The following is a 14,044-nucleotide window of genomic DNA, read 5'->3' on the forward strand; positions in this document are numbered from 1 at the left end:
GAAAAAGGACCACCTTTTTCTAAGCAGCGAGAAAAGAATTCGAAAAAATCCTGTCCAAAAGCAAAATATTATATGATGATATAGAAGATGAAGATAGCACCTACAACCATGTCGCGTATTTTAAAAGTTGACTTGGGACTTGCAGCCTATATTAAGAGACGTACCTACTGGTCAATTCTTAACTGATAATTTAAAAAAGAATAGGGTGGTAAATCGAAACACCTACTGAAGCGGTACTTAAAGAGAGGTGAGAGAAAAAAAATTTTTACGGTTAAAATTTTTTTTTACAATTGAGCAACATTACACATTTAACAGACTTCAGTGATGGTTTGGTGGGGTATTAGCTATGTAGGACTGACTGAGTCATACTTTTGTGAAAAAGGTATCTAATTATTTTTTCTGTTTTTGTATATAAATACTTTAAATTGTCTTACCATAAGGTAAGACTAGGTAAAATGTAGAGATTGAACACTGTAATATATACAGGTAATTAATTACAAGTATCCGTTAGTTACAAAAATAAAAATGCATTTTTTATAATGTTATGTTATCTTTAAAGATTTTTTTAACGTCTCAGCAATAAATTAAAAATATTATATTAGTCTATTTTAAATTGTTGTAATTGGCTTCAATGCAGGCCTTTAAATTGTCTTGCAATGACTCTATGGGTTTACGCAGTTTCAACGGGAATTTTATCCACTACTTGCTCTAAGATATCATTGGCAACTCGACGTCAGCGTACCGTTTAGTGCATGCCATGTCTTATTACAATGGCCATAATTTGTGTAACCAGGTGCACAGTATTGCTGGATTGTAAAGGCCACATTTTTGAATAGCGTATTGCTTAGAATCTCTGAATACACTTTAGCTGAAGTCCACATATTTTTCACAAAAATGAAGCCGTGGAAGTTGACTGACAGAGAATGGTGACCGCACTATCCCGTATATTACATTGACATTATATCAAGAAGATGTGGACGTCGGTGATCACATAAAAAATATATCCGTACCCCAAAGGCCCCGTTACTATGACTCCATTATATATCCGTCTGTCTGTAAACTGTATCACAAAAAAATTAACTGTAATTGTTTAATTGTTTAATTTATAGGAGATTTTCATATTTTGCAAGTTGCGGTTTTTGTTTTTTATCATGCAGTTGTTGTTAAAACAGCTAGGTCTCAAAAGAATCATTGAGAGCAAAATTTAAAGAAATAAACATAATGACTGTTGATCAATATATTCTTGATAATGTATTGTATATACACATAAATCAATTTTCTAGAAACTGTCATAACTATAATGTTAACACCAGGACAAAATTAACTTTTTGGGCCTACAACTTGCCTACTACTCGCAAGATGATTCCAGAAAATGGTGAAAACAAACGAAATTCAAAAGAATAGCGCCCGTTCTTCTCACGTCTGCGGTATCTAATTTCCAAATGGGTTTTTGACTTTCAATAAGTGCGAACTAACTAATTCCACATTAGTTACCCTTCAGGTACGGAATCCAATAAGAATACTTGTATTATAACATATTCTTTGATGAGAGTGTTATTTCTTTTAAGATGTCAGGGAACGTGTGCAAGAAAGACCAAGTGGTATAAGTATGTACTGAGCGTTCTTTACTGTTTTAGATGCGGATTTCTGGCGATATCCTTGTATCACGGAGGTACAACAATGGCACCGATTTATATTTTTTTACTATCGCTCTATGTTCAAGTTCTCGCAGATCAAAAAGTAAGTTTGAACATTTTTACTAATTTACGTGTGAATGTGATTTTGTTTCTACATAACTAATGCCAGGGAGGTTTACCAGTGGGAGGCTCCTTTGAACAGTATGCTGGCTATATTATGGGTATCACAACGGCGCCTCGTTCTACCGTGAAGCAGTATTGTGTTAGCATTATTGTGTTTCGATCTGAAAGGCGCCGTAGCTTGTGAAATAACTGGCCAAATGAGACTTGACATCTTAGGTCTCAAGGTGACGAGCGCAATTGTAGAGCCGCTCAAATTTTTGAGTTTTTCAAGAATCCTTTCATTGTAATGGGTAGGGCGTTTCAATTACCATCAGCTGAACGTCCTGCTAGTCTCGACCCTAACTGTCATAAAAAAATAATGCTTTTTCGCTTTATTTAAAGTGACCCTTTCCTCACGTAATTACATAAATGTTGCTATTTTTTTGTAATTAATTAATTTTAAAAATAATTAATTAATAGAAATCTCTATTGGAATTTGGGATTGTTACTTATAAAACAAAAATGCTCAAGTATCAACCTACTTTCAAATTATAGTTGCTTCAATTAAAATATAGGAAACAAAAATCAATAAAATTATCGTAGCACCAACTAAGACAAAAAAAATGAGGCACGATTACAGATTGTGCACTTTCGGTAAAAACTTTATTTCAGCAATAAAATCAGCTGTAGGTAAATCAAATTACTGCATTTTTATCAATCTACTCTCAATTATGCGCGAATACGCTCTTATGTATCGTGGAGGTCCAAGACATCAGAAAAGCACCTCAGAAGTCAATCGATAATAATATATCGTTATCGCGTCGCTTGAAGTTTGTTATATATTACAAACTTCAAGCGACGCGGTGACGAATACTGAGATGTGACGTCATTCATGTTTCAGTTGACATCGCCGATTTCCGTATTTTATACTTTTATTTTATTGAATATCTTTTTAATTCCGATATAAATATTACAACTGGAGGGTTTCTTAAAATCGTTTCATCATATATGTTTTCCTAAAACTATTGTTATTTAATTCTTTGATTGATCATTATGTCAACCGAAATGTGGCGTTCTATTTTATAGCTAATGCTTAGCGTATTCAATTAGAGCGGAAGTATTCCGACAATCCCTCTTTTTATAACGAGAACTCGCATGCAGACATGCAGTTTTCATTCATATTTGTCATCAATTCAACAATATTGCCTCTGGGAGAATGAACTTGGATGCATAAATTATACTCTGCTTTGAAAAGATTTGACCTAGATATTTGAGCATTCAATTCAATAGGAAATGTATTGTTAAGTATTTTAACATTGAATTTAGCATATTATGAACCCAGTGTACTACAGTAATACTTCAAAACAGCTCAGGGATAGGGAGTAGAATAAGATAGTAAATTTACTACCGTGGCCCATTCGATTAAAGAAAAGCTTAAAACTAACTTATAATAATTATTTTTTATATAAGAGGGGTCAAACTTGCATGAGTCTCATGTGGTGGATAGTGGTGAGGCAACAGCAAAACCATGGCTCAAGATCTCTTGATTTAAATTATACTTAATACAGAATCATTTAGAAAAACAAAGGTTTTCTTGCTAGAAATGCTTTGCAAACTTAAGCCAGATTAATTTATTTAATAAATTAGCAGATGAGTTCTAGTCGTAAATCTGCTTCGGCTATATTATGTTAAGATAAAAGAACAAAATCCCAAATTGAATAAAGATGTAGTTGAATGCTCCAGATTTGTCCTACACAGATTTATTAGCACTGAGCACTCCAGTCCAGATAATATGCGTAATTTAACATTAAATAGAAGAATTATATAATAGTTTGGAGAAAGAGTGACTTCGCATTTTATTTGATTTGCAAACTCAAGACAATTTACTTATAATTTTATTTACGTTTCATTACAACCATTTTGTTTGCTGACTTTTTAACACCTTGTTCCTACATGATCCCGTTGCTGTAGAAATATTGGAACTTCTCGTGAAATAAACGCGACAAGGAGTTTCAGCAGTTCTGACCTGAAACTGAACGGTTTGCGGTGCATTTTCTTCTCCCTTTTGTAATAAAATTTTAAATGATTTAATTTTATTTATTATAGATATTCATTCATTTTGGCAGAGAACAAAAACAAATAATAAATAGCAGTTAACAACATTTTAATAATATGCCCAAACAAAGAGATTTATATATATTATTTATATGTACTACTTATGTGTTCGAAAAGACTTTTCACCGAAGTTTTATAATTATGGCCCTACTGGATGTTTTATACAGTAGAAGAAGGTAACAGAAATGTTATAAGTAGTAATTGGTTGCGGGAGGACTGCTACCTACATTGTGTTACTACACGTATGATTGCAATGTTCCGAATATTGAGGGACTTGTGCAGAAATGGCGCGCAAAATAAAACTTGTGTCTTAAAGATAAAAAAATCATGCGTTATCTTTTAATTGAAAAAAGAAAATAGTAGATAATATTACATCCGGACTTATTAAATGTTACTTACGATATTATTTTTAAACAGTTCAAGGCGATATACCATTTTGTTTATTTAAAAAAGGATTGCATTTTTGTAAAAAATTACCAAATATGATTTTCAGAATGAAGAAAATTTGGCTGCTCAATTTAGCATACACCATTATGATTATGAGACCGACCAGTCCTACCTCAAACAAACCCATAACGGTAAGTCAATAAGCAAGCGGTATATTATATTATTTTTTAACTATGCTGTTAATTCTTTTAAAATCACAAAAAAGTTATATTTATATATGCACGAAAAAAATTGTATGACAATTGGTGAACTGTCAGGGTCTATAGTTCACCACGCGACGGTGGCGCTACCAGTCGGGCTACCGTGGTGTCCCTAAGCTACCAAACTAGACACCATACAGACACCTCATTTATGGACATGTCCGAGCTGGTCGCGCCACCAAATTGGTACAAAAAATATAACAAACGGACGCCAGGTGAGTAACTCTCTATAGAGATATATGTATACATTATGTTGGTAGCGGCGACTGGTAACGCCACCTGGTGTCCCAGTGAAATATAGCTCTCAGTGTCTAATAAAATGATAACAGTTACTTATCAAATGTATGTTTGTTCAAACGAATTTCGATCTACTTGTTTATGATGACTGTAGGAAAATGGCGTTAAGGTAGGTCACGATTTTGTCCATAGTACCTAACCACACGATATACAATTTTTTTATTTTGGATCATTGTTTTGTTGTTTCGTCATTGTTTTGGAGTTTGTGACTTACAATTGCATCATGAAATTATACATGCACGTACACTTTGGTAAATACATGGGGCACATTTAATCCAGACATTTTTAAGATACCCCAAGGATGTGCAATAACGAATTCACTGCGGACGAAGTCGCGGGTAAAATATAATAATTACAGCCAGTCACATAATATATCTACACACCAATTTTTATCAGCATCGATGTAGCAGTTCTTTGATTATAAAAGAACATACAGACAAAAATTAAATACTAACTAATACTCACATTTCAAATAAAATCATCGTTCGAAAAATTAATCATTGTTTTAAAGTTTCCATTGAAAACAAGCTGATTTGTTTTATATATTGAAGTGATATATTAAATTTCTTAATTAGTGTTAATGGGTTTGATGTCTTGATTGCAGCTTGCGATATACTCATAGGTTGTTCACGGACTATTCTCCTCAGCAACATTCATAAGTGTTATATTTTAACCAACATGAATGTTGGTTAAAATAACACCAACCACTTTTGAGCTATAAGACTGAACATCTCCTCTATTTGTTTTTCTTCCAGTACTTTTTCTTAGTCGACAACGTTGGCCCAGTGCCAGGTGATCAATTTCTCACAAAACGTTTCAAATTCAAATTCAGATTCAAATTTGTTTTCCTTCACCGTAACAGCGCCGAATAGCCTTCGGACTTCGCAAAAATATTTAACAATCAATCAAACACAGAAAATCGGGCCCTTTTTTGCATGTCCTCAATCTAAACGTGGAATGTAACACTTCTTTCCATTCACCCTATAAGAGGCCATTTTTAACCGACCTTAAAAAGGTCAAAAGAGTTACCCTCAGTAAGACTGTAATGATTATTTAGATTTTTCTTCGATGAAGATGAATTTGGTAAAGTGAAACTCATCGAGAAGACGACAAATGAACACCAGATCTTTTCAATTATCTATATATATAAAAATTAATTGCTGTTCGTTAGTCTCGCTAAAACTCGAGAACGGCTGTACCGATTTGGCAAATATAGCTCTGGAATTATTTGTGGAAGTCCAGAGAAGGTTTAAAAGGCGAATAAATAGGAAAATGCTCGGAATTAAATAAAAACAACAAATTTGTTTTTCCTTTGATGTGTCCATACATAATTTCTATGAGAGAATTTATTGACGCACGGTTTGACAGTTCTGCTGTGAAACAATTTCATTACGACAGCAGGGTGTATATTTTACGAAGTAATTCTTGATGTTATAATATATTATTGACAAATTCATAAACAAACATTATTTTATTTATTACTAGCTCACCCGACAGACGTTGTTCTGTATATTATGAAATTTAGTGTATGACTGAACTTAAGCCATTGTAAATCAATGTTATGAGTTCAATAAACGTTTTGATTTTGATTTTATAATAAATAAAATAATGTTTATATATGAATTTGTCAATAATATATCATAACATCAAAAATTACTTCGTAAAATATGCACCCTGCTGTCGTAATGAAATTGTTTCACAGCAGAACTGTCAAACCGTGCGTCAATAAATTCTCTCATAGAAATTATATATGGACACATCAAAGGAAAAACAAATTTGTTGTTTTTATTTAATTTAGCAGCATTTTCCTATTTATTCACCTTTTAAACCTTTTCTGGACTTCCACAAATAATTCAAGACCAAAATTAGCCAAATCGGTCCAGCCGTTCTCGAGTTTTAGCGAGACTAACGAACAGCAATTCATTTTTATATATATAGATATACAGAACAATGTCTGTCGGGTCAGCTAGTATAATATATATTGTAATTCACCTCACACCGTGGGTGAGTATCATACTATAGTTGCGCGACTATAACAAAATTTTAAGTGAATAAAAGTTGTTATATTGTACTTATCTTATGATGAAGTCGGAAGGTAGACATCGCTACTTTTTACATTTGCCATAAGGTTATTTCTATAATACTTTTTATAGTATACTATATATAGTTCTTTAAATTGTTAATATATTTTTATAGTAACTACTTTTTTTATAAATTTGATATTTTTTTTTACGCAATAGATATGAGTTGGCTACGGTCTATAGTTCAGTCAATATACTATATGACCAAACTACCTTAACATTATCTTTTCAATAAGTGTCACTTTATTCTTAACACCAGTTAAATTAAACTTTTTGTTCCATTCTAGGTGTGAAAAGGCTATATTCAGAATGGGGAAAATGGAGCATTTGCCAAGACGGACATAGAACTAGGCGACGTCGTTGCTTACATCGGCAAGTTTGTGGAGACTCACTGCGAATTGAAATCTCCCGGTACGACTACACGATATTTTGGAGCTCCTGCAGAATACTTTAATTTCGCTAGGTTCAATTTAACAGAAATGAACTTGTAAATTTACTACTGTCACTAAGTTTATTTCCTTGTGACTTTGTGGAAATCTACGGTCCGTGTTTGAGAGTGTTATTAAATTTTAGATTTTAGATGTTGGAGTATTTTTGTTGCATCGCTTGACAAATTATATTTTGTTTGAAATAATTTGTAAAACGATAGAGCTATAAATGTTGCTTTAAGATAGTGCCAATGATTTTATTGCCACTTCTTCTCATTGAAGATCAACTTTTTCGCAAGTGATGGTAACTGGTTAAAAGATAAAAACTTTTGACATTCACAAGATGAAAAAAAAAAGTGATTTTGATTTGATTTGTCTCAATACGTAATTGATGATCAAGTGTCTGTTCCGCATATCATATGATATCTATGAAGATTTAAAGAAAATATCATACGGGTTACGTATTAACACTGTAGCTTTTAGATCAGTTTGTCGTTTGGAATATTTATTTTATGGAAGAGGAGGAAAAATGAGTGTACGAGTCACCTGATGTTAAGTGATCACCTTCGCCTACATTCCCCTGCAACAGCAGTGGGATCACAGGAGCGTTGCCGGCCTTTAAGAATGACGTACGCGCTTTTTTTGATGGTACCCATGTCGTATCGTATATGATTACGGAAATCCCAGTTGCCCCGTATTTGAAATTATTCTATCTTCTCTTACTCACACGTTCGTTCGTTCGTTGTACGCTCTTATTCGAAGGTCTATTTTATACAGTCAATTTATTTCTATCCAGTCACTCTGCCATGACCAAAACACCTTCAACAACCCACACAATATGTCCTTAAACAATAAACGTTACTATACTAGCGGCTTATACTAAGTTCAGTCATTCAACGTTACTTTTCTGTCACTTTTATTATATAATATAATCTTAGATAATTTATACGTCTAGATTAGTGTCTCTTGGTGTTAGAGAAGCAATGAAAACAGGCTAGGGTTATTATTACTTTAATGAGCGTGACAAGCTACGTCTTACATACGCGATTTGAATGTCATTTTGTGTTAGTGTGCGTGTATCACTCAAAATAGAGGCTAACAGTCAACCTCAATTATTTTCGTCGTTTTTATATCTGCCACAATCTACGTAGACGTATAAATGATCTAAGATATATATAATACTTGGGTAGTAGGTTGTAAAACAAATGTTTAGTAGTTTGTGAGAAACTTGTTTACATTACATTGGTATGTAGACATACAGAGTGTAGTTTGTTTACAGTTGTAGAGTGCCGGAGGTACCCGCGGAGAGTGACGAAGGATATGTGGACGAGGACATGTCCCCTGCTATGAACGTGGTAAATTGTTAAAGATCTTTGAACCTGTCTGACCTCTACTTGTACATTCATCCATATCTACAACTAAATTTTATGATAAAGAGAATCGATTATATAGAGCTTGAACGATTTTATTAATTCTTCTTTTATGCTATTTTGTCTATCACTTATTTTAATGGCCTGTGTTAAAAATTAACTTTAAAACAATTTGAATTCTTGAAAATTAAAAAAAAATGACGAATAGATAATATATTTCTCTTTAATCACTTCATATATATACCCTCTTTTGCAAAAAAACGGGCACCTAGGTTAATAACCTGTTTCACTGGCATCTTCAGATTATTTCATAATTCTACGTAGTTCTACTTTTAATAAATAGTTAAAAAGCAAAAAGTAGTTTCTGTCAATTTCGTCACTACATTTTGATAGAATTAATGAAAAATAATCCCAGAGTCTAAACAGCTAGTTGCGTATCTGTTAATTAAATAATTTTAACATAAAAATAAAAAGTAAACGTTTAATAACGCATGTGGCCCCCTTTTGCTAAAATGACAGCTTGTATTCGTCCGGGCATGCTATCGATGCTATTCTTAATTGTTTCTTGTAGAATATGCTCCCACTGTGTAGCAATTACATTCCTTAGCTCTCTGATGTTTTGCGGAGCGGGCTGCACCGATCTTATTCTTCGTTTGAACATCTCAAATGTGCTCTATGTGATTGAGGTCGGGACTTAGAGCTTCCCGTAACAGGATCATCCTGCCAATCCAAACGACGAATCCCTACTTCTTGAATATACGCTTCCACCACTCCAGAAAGGTGAATGTGAGCGTTACCTTCCAGAAAATACAATTTTTTTTCAAAATACCGTTTTTGCGGGTTGTACGTAAGAATTTAGGACTTCCGTTAGGTACCGGTGTGCATTCAAAGTGCCGTTTTATATGTAGACTAACTACGCATGGTCCAATACATTAATATAGTTATCCTTGAAAGCAAACTTCTGCGAAATGTTCCCGTACGTTTTGCCGACGTCGGTCCTCACATATTCTGGCTTCAGCCGAGTATAATACTCTACCCTAGTCCTCTTGAGTCCGCGGAGTAATTTTGGGCCACGGTCTAGACGGTGACTACATATATTGGCAGCGAGAAGCCTCCTCTTGACAGTTCATAAGCTGCCCAAGTGGTACCTAATCATAAGAAGATTTGCGATTTTTCAATTCCTGGTTCTCCAGGAACCGGTCATCTTGAGCTTGTGTGCATGGAATTCATCCAGACCCAGGCCTTCTACTGACGGAACCAGTCTCTTTATATCATTGCCAAGTCCTCTGGATAGTCGAACGACTCATATTTAGCCTCCAGTACACATAACATTGACTACACCCTTCCTCAAGTAGCGTTATAATTTTGCTCGCAGTTATCGTTCCATCAACAGTTTTAGAGACCACAAAATTATTTTATTAAGAGTTAAAAATATCAAAAAAATAGAACAATCCGACAATAATTATCTAAAAATGATTTAGAGCTAATACAAACTATCAACGATTCCCGACACGATACCCAATTAACTGCAATTTTTATTAAAGTCCGACTATGTCTTAAATTTGAATTTGGAATAAATTTTGTAATGAACCACACTTCATAAATGTGCCAGTAATGTTCCCAAATGATTAAAACCTCTTTTGGTACTGTACTTTCTAAAGGGACGGAATAAATTTAAACCGCCCGTTTTTTTGCAAATGAGTTTATATAAAGATGCGGTGGGGGATTTTTTTTAACCCCATTCTTGTTTATGGTTGGGTACCTGTGGTGGTACCTTTTATGTACGTTGATTATTCTTTAAAAATATTATTTTATAGTGTGTGTATAATAATATAGGTCGGACTTATTAAAGTACAGACAAGATTAGCTTAAATTCAAAAAAATGTTCGTAAATTTTTGATATATTTTGTTCAACTCTCAGGTTGTAGCTCCATCTTCAGGGCTTACATTACAGTTGATAACCTGCTCAACCCCAATAAATACATACCTATCGCTCTTTCCACCAGAGCCAGAGGCTTGAACCGAGAGTTGAACAAGATATACCCAATATTTACGAGCCATGCGTACTCGAACCGTTGGCTCAGTTGGAGAGGGTCGATTCCCGCAACGTTCATGAATTTTGGTTACAAAACTTGGGATCATCGTAGATGTTTTCAAAGATCAATGGAAATAAAACAAAATAGCGACGATCAGGGTTTGCTCAGTGCTGTACGGAATCTCGTTAAGTTGTCACACCATTTTGAACGATTGATGAGATTTATTTGTCTTTGTACAAAACAGAACGATTTTAACTTTTATATTATTTTATATTGTACATTTCTTTGGTGAGGCAAATAAAATTCTTTTCTTAACCCATAATTACTGATTACTGAATTATTTAGAACCATAAATGAAAGAGGTATCTTCTTCATACCGGAGACACGTAAATAAAATTGAAGTGTGTCTTGTAATGTCAAATTAACAGCTTTTTATTAAGGCTGGGTTGTTCCAACTTACTTAAGCAATAATAAACATGTTAAAATATCGCTTAAGGAAAAAAATCAGTTGCACCATTAGAAAATTTTTTGGGTGACGTCATGACTTTAACTGTTAACCGTCACCATCTAATCTTCGCTGGTTAAAGCAATTGTATACTATACCTATACTATTGTAGTTTATGTTAAAGTCAGCGTCACTGTTAAAATTTTTGCCTTTAACCAAAACTTAAAAGATGAATGAAAACAATATTTTAATATTTATGTTTTGATTCAAGTTCGGGTTAAAACAATTACCGGATGTGGACGTCCAAAAGAAGTTTCGAGGATTCTCAGCTTGGAGTTCTTGGAGTTCATGCTCTAAGACTTGCACTACGGTCAGGAAAAGGTATCACTTTTCATAATTTTTAGCTGTTAATATCATTTTTATTCACTTTTAGCTTTCGGCCATCGAAAAGCGATACAAAACATAAACAAAGCCAAAGCGTGGGTATACTTATATGTATGTATGTTCATGTAATTCTTTCTATGTCGCATGCTTGAGCGATGGTTATCACTTAAAAAAGATTATGTGAGGTCGTTAGCTAATGGAGACTTTTCACTACTCTTATTAAAATAACAACCATTTATTTTAACATGTATGTGATACTGAAAAAGCCCAAATGTTCTACGTACGGAGCACCGGATGATATTATGTAATCATACACTCATATAACAGCAGAGGAATCACAGGAGCGCTGACAACCTTATAGTGTCGAATAACCATACTTATTAATTCGAAAATCGAAAACACATTGGTACGTGGAGGGCTGGGATTGAACCGGGGACTCCGTGGTGAGAGTCTGCGGTCCAACTATTGCATCACGCTTCTGTATAATATGTAAGTTTATGGAAACACAATTAAAACATATGTGCAATATGGGTGTCCAGGAACTATCAGTGTAACATTCTCAAATAACTTCACATTCAATGACATTTGGAAACAGATAGCCAATAGTTTCTAAGCTGCATGCTAGCAGCATTTAAGTACAATTTTTTATGTTTAAAATATATTAAATGTATTGAAAACCGTTTTGACAAATCCCTTTCCGAAAGGCTACAAAGTTAAAATTCATCGTAATTTGAAACATAAAATTGTGTCTCGTGCGGGATTCGCCAAGTCAATATCTCAATAGAAACGCCTCATATAGAAACGAAACACGTGTCGAATCGGCTAACGACAAATCTTAGCTGTATTAACACTAAAGAAAACTCATACGGCCTTTCCAATAAACTTGGTATAAAATTATACCTGAGTATAAATCAAGAATTTGTAAAATGTTTAAGAATAGATATTTCGCTTATGATTCCTTTATTCGGACGTATTATGTTTCCCGCGTTTATTTGCAAGGCTGCCTGATATTCGGAAAACTTCACAATTATTATTGTATTGACAGTGTTTTCCGCGATATGGTCAATATTTTACATATTCTTGGTTTGTTCTCAGGTATAACTTTACACCAAGTCTATTTGTAAGGCCGATAAAAATTGAATTTAAAATTTGTTTTGTTTCAGAATTTGTCGCATGAAATCGATTTGTGGCCGGAAAGTCATAAAACAGTCTGCGTTTTGCTATCTGGAGGGGAGCTTTTGTCATCTGTGGATAAGAGGTCGGATGCAACGCCGCAAGGATCCAGGTGACAATCACTAAACTCTGATTCAAACTGAGCTCATGCGTATTATAACTACTTGAAAAATTGTTCATTTAGATATACACTATCGGCCTGACAAATAAACATGACATTAAGTTATACCTGAAAATAAACCAAGAATACTCAAAATGTTTACAAGACATTTGCATATTATTGATTTATTCTCAGGTATAAGTTTATACCAAGTTTATTTGGAAGGCCGTATGTGTATAGACATACAATTTATGTAACATAACATTTCTAACGCAGATACAGCAAGATATAAAAGGAAATTTAATCATTTAATGTGATTGATTTTGCTTGACAAGTCGTAAACTATTAGTTTCGTGCACTCTCCAACTGTTCTGGAAAAACCCCTTTGGATAGATATTTGTTGAAAACACGAAAATGTTTAATAAAAAGTGGTGGTAGTATTCTTAATCTAATGCAAAACACATTTACAGTTACACGAGTTTTAAACTTAAATAAGTGTTTTATTTAAGCCTTTATAGTTCTGACAGTCGTCGCCAAGACACAACTCTCGTTAAATATATTTGTATTCTAGTGAACTTTTATTTTAGAGGCTTTCAGTGCCATTAACAATTTATATTGAATCAATCGAGCCAAACTTCTCGACACCCTTTTACATAATTTAAACTTCAAGGTTAACCTGGAATACTTAATGAAAAATTTTAAAACTCCAAACTTGGACCATTTTATCAAATAGAATAATAAAGAAGTCCAAAATAAGTTAGTCCCTAGTTGGCCTGTTGATGGTTTATGCCTTTTAACAACCGTTATGAGCGGTTAATAGGTTAGTTCTTTAGTATGTCCTGTTACATCCAAGTGTTACTCTGTAACACATTTCAAATAGGAATACAATTAATCTGAAATTGTTGCAATAACATTTTTTTTATGGAAAAGAAGGCCAAACGAGTGTACGGGTCATCTGGTCCTAAGTGATCACCGCCACCCACATTCTCTTGCAACTCCAAAGGAATTACAGGAGCGTTGCCGGCCTTTAAGGAATTGCATGCATGCTTGCATGCTTTTTTTTGAAGGTCGTATCATTCTATAAACACTGCACAAGGAAGCTTATTCCGCACTTCTGGAAAAAAGTTCCTTGAAAACCACACTATGGAGGAACCTTGAGTTAAACATATTATGTTTTGTCTTTTCCTTTTTATAGAGGATTTGTTTTTATTATTTTACTATGGCGGATG

At 33.8% G+C, this 14,044-nt stretch overlaps 1 protein-coding gene across 1 annotated transcript in view; it reads left to right on the forward strand.

Moving 5' to 3' along the window:
- LOC126977112 (transmembrane protease serine 9) overlaps positions 1 to 14,044 on the forward strand; it is a 44,665-nt gene that overhangs the window by 20,108 nt on the left and 10,513 nt on the right. The window contains exons 2-7 of the mRNA XM_050825815.1: positions 1,638 to 1,740; positions 4,348 to 4,432; positions 7,167 to 7,290; positions 8,587 to 8,662; positions 11,430 to 11,539; positions 12,706 to 12,827. Of these exons, the coding sequence (XP_050681772.1) occupies positions 1,681 to 1,740; positions 4,348 to 4,432; positions 7,167 to 7,290; positions 8,587 to 8,662; positions 11,430 to 11,539; positions 12,706 to 12,827 (577 nt within the window). The 5' untranslated portion in view covers positions 1,638 to 1,680. The remainder of the gene's footprint in view (positions 1 to 1,637; positions 1,741 to 4,347; positions 4,433 to 7,166; positions 7,291 to 8,586; positions 8,663 to 11,429; positions 11,540 to 12,705; positions 12,828 to 14,044) is intronic.

Source organism: Leptidea sinapis, chromosome 43 (assembly GCF_905404315.1).
Source record: "Leptidea sinapis chromosome 43, ilLepSina1.1, whole genome shotgun sequence".
Classification (NCBI taxonomy): domain Eukaryota; kingdom Metazoa; phylum Arthropoda; class Insecta; order Lepidoptera; family Pieridae; genus Leptidea; species Leptidea sinapis.